The sequence below is a fragment of the Dendrobates tinctorius genome, unplaced genomic scaffold (genome assembly GCF_039654945.1).
Source record: "Dendrobates tinctorius isolate UK_male_01 unplaced genomic scaffold, ASM3965494v1 ptg000026l, whole genome shotgun sequence".
Classification (NCBI taxonomy): Eukaryota; Metazoa; Chordata; class Amphibia; order Anura; family Dendrobatidae; genus Dendrobates; species Dendrobates tinctorius.
In genome coordinates, this window is record NW_027361694.1 from 8,712,221 (window position 1) to 8,722,473 (window position 10,253).

At 42.9% G+C, this 10,253-nt stretch overlaps 1 protein-coding gene across 1 annotated transcript in view; it reads left to right on the forward strand.

Moving 5' to 3' along the window:
• LOC141084657 (ileal sodium/bile acid cotransporter-like) overlaps positions 1 to 7,412 on the forward strand; it is a 40,029-nt gene extending 32,617 nt beyond the window's left edge. The window contains exon 6 of the mRNA XM_073569479.1: positions 5,207 to 7,412. Coding sequence (XP_073425580.1) covers positions 5,207 to 5,340 — 134 coding nt within the window. The 3' untranslated portion in view covers positions 5,341 to 7,412. The remainder of the gene's footprint in view (positions 1 to 5,206) is intronic.
• The last annotated feature ends 2,841 nt before the right edge of the window (positions 7,413 to 10,253 follow it).

The window sequence follows — 10,253 nt, forward strand, 5'->3', positions numbered from 1 at the left end:
AACTTAATGGTTTATATCAAAGTTAGGCCGGCGTCACACTACCGTAGAATACGGCCGAGTGCTATGTGAGAAAACATCAGACATCAGTGCCATCTGACAGGTCCTGCGAGTTCACAGCCAATGAACTTACTTCAACTTTCTGACATCAGCATGAGCGACACAGGAAAATTTCCCATGGTACTCGTGCCAACATCACATACAATGAGTGCATTGCCCGTGAACTCGCAGGACCTGTCAGATGGCACCATGAGCAGGAGAACTTTCCCACTCTCACAGTGCCCTCAGACAGGGAATAACAGTTCACAGGCAGACACTGAACACACGGTGCTCAGTGTCTGCTGGATGACAGGCTGTATGGAAGCATGATGCATTCATGCAGCCTGCCATCTAGATGTAGCAGAGCTAGACCCGTTGTGGGACAAATGGATTGAAAGCATCTCTGCCGAAAGATGAGGAAAATTGTTGTTGGTCTTTTTACCTCTTTTGCAGATGACGAGGGCATCGGGTGAATAGGCGAGGTCGTAAATATGGTTTAATTAAGACTATTAAAGGAGTCTGTGTCTTTCTTTCAATTAAGGGACTTTTTCTGGGTGTCTGCATTTTCTTACAATGTGACTATGGGGGCATCTTATTGACGCCTCTCCATTACTAACCTCTGGCCTTGATGTCACCTGACAATAAAAAGGTGACATCAACCCAACTATCACCCCACTTACCACCGCTACAAGGCAAGTGGGAAGAGTGAGGCTAAGTGCCAGAATTGGCACATCTCAGAGATGCGTCTTTTCTGGGGCGGCTGAGAGCTGATGTTTTTAGCCTGGGGAGCCAGTATCCATGGCCCCTTCCTAAGCTATTAATATCAGCCTGCAGCTGTCTGTATAGCCTTTGCTGGTTATTAATTATAGGGGGCCTCACATAATTTTTTTAGGTCCCCCATTTAAATAGCCAGTAAAGGCTAATTATACAGCTGTGAGCTGATATTAATAGCCTGGGAAGCTCCATGGCTATTACCACCTTCCCAAGCTATAAACATTGGCCCCCAGCCATCAGCTATTCCTCTGCTGGTTACGAAAATTGCGAGGGAGCCCACGCCATTTTTTTCAGAAAAATAACCTTTTATTAATTAAATACATGTACAGTAAGTTGCACACGCACTGTACTAATTGTATTTGTCACAGACATCTATATGTCTACCTATTCTATTTGTACTTTGTGCATGTATTCCATCTCTTCTATCCTGTCGGCTCCTGCAGTGATTTTACCATACACGGCACATGAATTGCTGGCTTTTCTTCTATGTAATACAGTGTGTTCGTAAAGTCATGGTGCACTTTTGACCAGTCACAGGAAAGTATACAATAACAAAGTCCATAAAAGTCAGGGAGGGTGGGCAGGAACTTAAAAAATTCTTCAGCTGCTCAGCAGTGTGCTCGACAATTACACCTAAGCAAGACTACAGTTCATAAAATGTTAAAGAAATGTCTTACGGGGTACAAATTGCGGCTGTTGCATGCTATCAAACCGGCGGATAGACCCAAATGATGTGCATTTGCTACAGATATGCTGCAAGAGATCAACAATGATGCAAGATTATTGTAGAAGATTGTGTTAAGCGATGAGGCGACCTTCCATATCGGTGGACATGTTCATCGCCATAACGTCCAAATATGGGCTGCTGAACATCCTCAGGCCTACGTTGAGTATGAACATACCACCCCTAAAGTGAGCGTGTGATGTGGCCTGATAAATGATAAGGTGATTGGCCCATTTTTTTTCACGGAGCAGTCAGTGGCGGCAAACACGTATCTTGACATGTTGGAATTGTACGCAGTGCAAACAATTTCCAGATGTCATCTTTCAACAGGACGGCGTTCCTCCACACTACGCCACCATTGTTCGTGAGTTTCTGGATAGAACATTCCCCCGGCGGTAGATTGGCAGGAGTTCTGGAAAACCATGGCCATCACGATCCCCGCATCTGACGCCCTTAGACTTTTGGGGTTATGTGAAGCAACATGTGTACATTGAACGTATAAACAACATTAATCACTTAAAACAGAGAATCAGAGACGTTATTCACTCTGTTAAACCAGACGTCCTTACCCGTGTGTGGCAAGAACTTCACTATCGTTTGGATGTGTGTAGGGCAACACATGGAGCCCACCTCGAACTTCACTGAATATGTATGAAACTGGGAGAGTTTCACTTTTATTTGGAGCAGATTTCACATTTCTATCATTTTTTTGTTGCTTTCCCATGACTGGTCAAAAGTGTACAATGACCTAACGGACACACTGTGTGTGTGTGTGTGTGTGTCACTGACATCTATATATACACTGCTCAAAAAAAAAAAGGGGGAACACTTAAACAACACAATATAACTCCAAGTCAATTACAGTTCTGTGAAATTAACCTGTCCAGTTATGAAGCAACACCGATTGTGAATCTATTTTTCCTGCTGTTGTGCAAATGGAACAGACAACAGGAGGAAATGATCAGCAATTAGGAAGACACCCCCAATAAAGGAGTGGTTCTGCAGGTGGGGACCACAGACCATTTCTCTTTTCTCATCCTTTTTGGCTGTTGCTTTGGTTACTTTTGCATTTTGTCATTGCTCTCATCCTTAGAGGTACTGTACAGTACCATGAGGCAGTGTCTACAACCTACAGAAGTTGCTCAGTTAGTGTAGCTTATCCAGGATGGAACATTAATGCAAGCTGTGGCAAGAAGGGTAGCTATGTCTGTCAGCGTAGTGTCCAGAGGATGGAGGCGCTACCAGGAAACAGGCCAGTACACCAGGAGACGTGGAGGGGGCTGTAGGAGGGCAACAACCCAGCATCAGGACTGCTACCTCTGCCTTTGTGCAAGGAGGAACAGGAGGAGCACTGCCAGAGCCCTACAAAATGGCCTCCAGCAGGCCACAAATGTGCATGTGTCTGTACAAACAGATAGAAACCGACTCCATGAGGATGGCCTGAGCGCCCGATGTCCACAGATGGGGGTTGTGCTTACAGCCCAACACCGTGCAGGACACTTGGCATTTGCCAGAGAACACCAGAATTGGCAAATTCGCTACTGTCGCCCTGTGCTCTTCACAGATGAGCGCAGGTTCACACTCAGAACATGTGACAGAAGTGACAGAGTCTGGAGACTCCGTGAAGAGCGATCCGCTGCCTGCAACATCCTTCATCATGATCGGTTTGGCAGTGGATCAGTAATGGTGTGGGGGTGGCATTTCTTTGAAGGGCCGCATAGCCCTCCATGTGCTTGCCAGAGGTAGCCTGACTGCCATTAGGTACCGAGATGAGATCCTCAGACCCCTTGTGGGACCATATGCTGGTGCGGTTGGCCCTGGGTTCCTCCTAATGCAGGACAATGCCAGACCTCATGTGTCTGGAGTGTGACAGCAGTTCCTTCAAGATGAAGGCATTGAAGCTATGGACTGGCCTGCCCGTTCCCCAGACCTGAATCCGATTGAGCACATCTGGGATATCAAGTCTAACTCCATCCACCAATGTCATGTTGCACCACAAACTTTCCAGGAGTTGACGGATGCTTTAGCACAGGTTTGGGAGATCTCTCAGGAGAACATCTGCAACCTCATCAGGAGCATGCCCAGGCATTGTAGGGAGGTCATACAGGCATGTGGAGGCCACACACAATACTGAGCATCATTTTGACTTGTTTCCACTTTAATTTTGTCTTTTGATTTTCATTTTGACTTGTTTCCACTTCCATTTTGGAGGTCTCTCCAAATCCAGGCCTCCATTGGTTCAAAAAAAATTTGATTTCCATTGGTGATTTTTGTGTGACAGCACATTCAACTTTGTACAGAACAAAGTATTCAATGAGAATATTTCATTCATTTAGAGCTAGGATGTGTTATTTGAGAGTTCCCTTTATTTTTTTGAGCAGTGTATATATGTATTCTATGTGTTTTATATCTATTCTAACCTGTCACGCTGTGATTATACTGTACGCAGCACATGAATTTCCAGCTTTTATTCTACCTATCTAATGTGTGATTTTTGACGAATATTTTGTTTGAAAATGATGTGTAAACGACAGAGAATTGCTGTATGTAAAAGCTCATGTTAAAATCGCATTGCCATTGGATAGCAATTGCACAGCATTCAGATGTATATCGGAAGCTAGGTGTGAAAAATCGGATTGTACCCGCACGACACTCGCATTACACTCCTGCGACTCTCGGCAGGGAGACGTGGACTGATTTTCCATACATGTAGTGTGACTCCAGCCTTACACCGTGTTTTTAACGTTTTATTCATCATAAATCAGTAGTACACAAAAACATTATTTGACAGTGAGGGTGATCAATGAATGCAACAGGCTACCACAGGAGGTGGTGCGTTCTCCTCCATTGGAAGTCTTCAGAGTCTGGACAGGCATCTGTCTGAGATGGTTTCTAGGAATCTTGCATTGGAGCAGGGGGTTGGAGATGATGACCCTGAAGGTCTCTTCCTACTCGAACACTAGGATTCTATAAAAAATAAACTTTGCAACATATTTTACTAGAGAAGTCCATTTCTTACTCCTCTTGAACTGACCATTCAGACTAAAAATTATCAATTGATAGGTAAAAAAAAATCTGTCTTTAGGGAATACAGAATTTCCCATTACTGCGCTAGACAACAGCTAGTGAACATAAAGTTCTATGGAGAATAGCAAATGTTCATATGGCTGTTACTGTTTGCTCTATAAATGTAATTTTAATGCTTTCGATATGTTGCCATTGAAAGGAAGTGACTAATATTTTTATGCTATTTTACCAACTAATTTGGCAAAAACACAACAAAGAAATCAGTTTCAATTGATTTCTGTAGCTTTAATGCGCCTTCTGGCTTTAGTCATTTTTTCTTATACAGACACAATAATCTGCCCCACCGGACTACACACGTCATGCACAACTGCACAGTTTCTTTCATTTACTGTATGAGCAGGGAAGAATACCAGATCCACAATGGATTTTTTTCAGCATTCGTTCTGAGATCCAATTTATCTGAGCCACGATTTCTAGTCCCACTGGCGGTCTCATGTCCTGACCTAACAGCCTTATCGCCATATGATGGTGTCCGTTTGGGTCAGTAGATTCACAGGTCAGGAATCGAGGCACAAACATGGACCATAAAACAAAGATGTGTGACTTAGGTATTTTATCACTAACTTTTTTGCTTTATTCGCCCAGGTTACCAAATTTATAAAAGGCTATGTGGCAAAAAGCTTCAAGTGGATGATTTCCCCGTATCTCCCTATGGACAGACAAATGATGGCTTTGTTCTCGATGAAAAACCAAATCTTGATGAAAAAACAAAGATCTGATACTCAGCATCATGAAAAGAAGAGGAAATATACCTGGCACATCATGGACTACAGCCAGGACGCAAAAATTCATTCAGGATGTTGGATAAAATTGGTTGCTGAAAGCGATAATTCACTTGGGATTGGGATCTATAAGAGAAATCCAACATCAAGAACCAAGAAAAACCCCAAAAACTGAGCTACTTGTGTAATGAAATACAGTAGATCCTCAGGCTTTCTTATATACCGATAAGATATCGAGGTGCCTTATTATAATGGGGAATATTGAAATGTAATATATTGGTCAACTAGTCTTTCTCACAATACTCTGCACAGCTAATTTCTTTATACTGGAACACGATAATACACATGACTTTCAAGCAGGAGTCATCAAGGCATGAGCAAATTTCCACTGCTGAAGTCTACAGGAACAAGAACTTCAATACTCATTCGCTATTCCACTGGATCTCTGCCACCACCGAAGAGCAGAGGATTGCTATTTGCAATCACTGATCACCATCGCATCTATTGCGTAGTGCACAGATGCAGCAGAATGAGTCATCCTAGGGAGGTACTTCTAGTTTCTCCATCTGCAATTTTTTAAGTCATATACGTGGCAGAGCTCAATGTGTAACTCCTTAAAGGGAAGTGGTCACCAAAAAAAAACACAACCTGTAGAGATGGAGTTAATACTGTTATTCATCTGCCCAGCACACGCACTTACCCGAATGCTTCGAGGAGAAAATTAACTTTATTCCCCACTGCAGTGTTCCAGTTTCAGTCATGAGGCGGCGCTGGCGCATGCTCATGACGGACACTGGATACACATTAGGGCTGGCAGTCAGTCAGAACCGGGGACATGCTTACAGCCATCACACTCTATACTCAGAGCTTTGACTGGACCGGCGCCGCTGCTGGGGAGGGAGGAATAAAGTTGATTTTCTCCCTGCTGAGTTCGAGTAAGTGCAGGCACCAAGCATATTAATAACGCTATTTACCTGCAGATTATTCCCACATCTCCAGGTTAATAGCAATTTGTTCTGGTGACAGTTTCCCTTTAAGAACCCACTTAATTTGCACTTTAAGGACCAGGCAATGTTTTTAGCCTTGTTTTATTTTTCTGTCAGTGAATCTACAGTGTATAGGGTATAAGAGTTTGCTTTTTTGCGGCACAAGTATTTATGCTGCCAATTTAGGGTATATATAATTTATTCATTAGCTGAAATACATTTTTAAGGATGAGGGTGAGGAAGAAAAACTTAAATTCAAAGTCATCCTAAAAATATGCTGTTAAGGCATTACATTTATTCTGTAGGTCAGCACGATTAAGGCGATATCAAAATTTATATTTTTACATTACATTTGCACGTTACAATCGCTTAAAAAAAAATATATATATATATTACAAACTTCCGTAGATGGAGCTTGCCTTTTGCAGGAAGAGCTAATGTTTTTAATGGCATCATTTTGGCGTACATATTACTTTTGATTGATGTTCCATGGTTCTTCTTTTGATTAGCAGGCCTTGCATTAAGCGTATCTAGCTAATCAGAAGAGCCATGGATGCCGATAGGTAGGAGTTAGCTCTCAGGTCTGTGTCCAATGACCACAGGTTACTGACAAGGTTGATGGATAGGCTTCTGTAAACAGATTAGCACCAACTCTATCAATGATATAAACTTTGTTCTTACTTTTTATATAATAAAGCAATCTGTATAGAGGAAATGTTGATTTCCATTTTATTTTTTCAAACTTTTTTTTCAGCGTCACTTTTGTACATGTGGAGCCTGATTACTCATAGTACAATGTAATGTAATACATAGCAGTGCAAAACTAATGAGGTCTACGAAGATCACAGCCATGGGGGTCAATGTTAGACCCTCACCTTCCATAGCAACCCATCATTAACCCACAATCCAGTCGTAGGAGAGGCATATGAGGTAGCACAGAGAGTCCCCTCCTTCTTTCCAATCACCTAGAGGTCATGGCCGCTTTGATCACAGAATCTGAGGGATTAAACCGCTAGGATAGAAACTAGCATTGCAGTCTCACTCCTCCTGCTGATCTTGCAGGTGCACTGACTGCACTGTGAGATCAAAGTGATGAAAATGTAAGTCATAATATAGCAATCTGCATCTGATCATTACACATTAAAAGGGTTCTCCTCTGATCAAACTGGCCTCCTGCAAAGACTCCCAATGAATAGTTATAATATGTGCAGAAAATAAATATTCAATTTCACCGCAGAGCCACCACACTAGCAGGCATTAAGTGCTGATCGCCCACTTATATCAGTGGCTTGTCTGTGTAATGCAGGCCGGGATTAGATGAAAGGGCAGAGTGTAACCACTCTCCAATCAGGAGAATAAATGGGGAGCCCACCTATTAGGAGGGTTGATCCTACTGACATTCCCTTTAAGTCGTTTATATGTGAATGTAGGTCATAGAACTATGAATAAAATAATACCTTGATATCTGAGATACAATGTCTTATTCAAGAATAATCCACATTATTTTTATATGTAAATCAGCTGTTAAAGCCTATGGGTTAGGCCAGGTTCACATTGCGTCTCGGCTGTCCGTTAGACGGACTGCGTTACACCGCGGCATAACACGGTGTAACGCAGTCCATTAACGCTGCGCCATTGACCAACAGGTGGCGCTATAGAATTCAAGTCCTCTTTCTCTCTGAAGAGGCAATTTGCATATTGAGAAGGCTTTAGAAAGTTTCTGCTCAGTTTCTGTTGCAAGAAGAAATTCAGTGTGCAGACACACCAACTTAAACAGAGTTCTCTAGAGCAGAAACTTGCCAAATCCTCCTCAATCTCAAATCTTAAGTGTCAAAACTTGTAAGTTTTAACATAGCCATGAAACACATTATGAATTGCTACATGTGTACAAGATCAGAACCACTGTAACCACAAATGCACCACCAGAATCACCATCAGTAAATGAATGCAGCGCCAAGCTTAGATCAAGTGTAATGTCTGGTCAACCCCATATACATTTCTTTTGCACAAACCTACAATTCCCAGTATATCCTTAACAATGGTAAGGAGATTCTGGGAGTGGTTACCAGCCATCATCAGACTGCGGACCATACAGGAACCACAGCCCTGATGAGACAGGTGCAGTATCACAAATCAACATTTACATCCAGGCACTTTATAATGTGACATCTTCTCTGAATGGAGTCTTTCCCATCCCTTTTGTCTAAACGTAGCACAAACACCATGAGGAGATTCCACTCCCAATGCTCCTCACACCAGACTTGCCTCTTCTTTGCCTTTTGCAGAACATCCTGACTTGGTGCACTTAAATAAAAGCATCATTATATTGCTCCATAAATAAAAATATCTCCCATGCTCTGTCTCTGCATAAATAAATGCCACTCACTGTGCTTCCAGCACAAAATATATTTAATCTTTGGCTCCTCCATGGAGCACTTACTAGTGACCGAAGACTCCTCTGCCCTGAAGAGCTGGCAGTAGTTTGAGGACATCATCCCGCCGCTGCCCGCTGGGGAGGAGGCTGAAGAGCGCTCATCTGCCCCAGTCCCAGCCTCGCATTGTTTAAATGTTTTTGCATCTGAAAGAAGCAAATACATATAAATATGGGGAGATGTGTGGGCCACAGGTCCTTCATCAGGCCAAAGGTTGTGTCTTCACTGGATTTTTTAATTTTATAATTAAACCAACCAAGTACCTCCTATTGCTGCTGCTCTACTAATGCTGGAATTTTTCTTTATATTTTGTGCCATTTCCTTCCAAAGTTATGCCCCATGGTAAGAATTGTGCAGATTTTCCCTTCAACCAACTGGGTGTGCAGCAGAGAACTTCTCTCGGTGTTTGCTTTTTATCCTCTGATGCTGGCCAATCAAAACACTGTTAATTGCCATGGTACACACCCAGTTGGTAGAAGGGAAATTTTGCATATTTATTGCCAAGAGGCATAACTTTAAAAGCACTTCTGAAAAGTGTTTATAAAAGCTCAGGTGCCCCTCAGAATTAAAACAATGCCATTTATAATTGTTTTACTCTGTATGCTAATCGGCGTTGTTCAGTCCAATGTGTCTTCGGACTGTGTCCAGCGCCTTCTCTGTCCCCACAAATGCTGTCCTTCGTATCTTTGCCGTCATTCACACAGCCTGTTGTGCCTGGGCAGCTCCTGTTCCCTAATGTGCAGGAGTGAGAATTGAACAGACTGTGAATGACCGAGGCAATATAACAAGGTATGGAAGACTGTGGCTGCAGGTAGAGATGAGCGACTGCCTTTTTTAGGGTCAAGTCGGGTTTCATGAAACCCGACTTTCTCAAAAGTCGAGTTGAACGAAATCGGCCGACTGTAGGGAAAAGTCGTGAAACACGAAACCCAATGCAAGTCAATGGGGAGAAAAGTCGGCAGTGAGTGGAGGACTGTAAACACACCTGGCATGAATTTTAACCCCAGAGGCGGCAAAATCTCTCTCTCTCTTCTCCCTCCCGCTACGCTACGCTTCTCTCATTGGCTGAAAAAAGTCACGTGCAAGCATTTGGCGAAACCAGACTTTGGCACTTGGGTCGCCGACCGTATGGCCAATTTCACACTGTGGCCGGGTTTCGTTTCATGAAACCCGACTTTGGCGAAAGTCGGCGACTTTTGAATCTGACCCACCTGTTTCGCTCAACTCTAGCTGCAGGGATACAGAAGGTGGTGAGCACAATTCAGGGACACTCATCCGACTGCTCAGCCTAGATTAGAATATGGCATTAAACAAGAATACAAGAGCTGGGCTCTAAAGAAGCTGTTGTAGAAGTGCTTTTAAAGAGGACTGGAAGTTTGTGGATATAGTTTACATATGGAAACCCTGGTTATAGATTTCTTTTAAAGAGATATTCAGAACTACATAAACAATCACCTAGCTACTCGACTGATTTTGTTCTTCCATGGCTTGA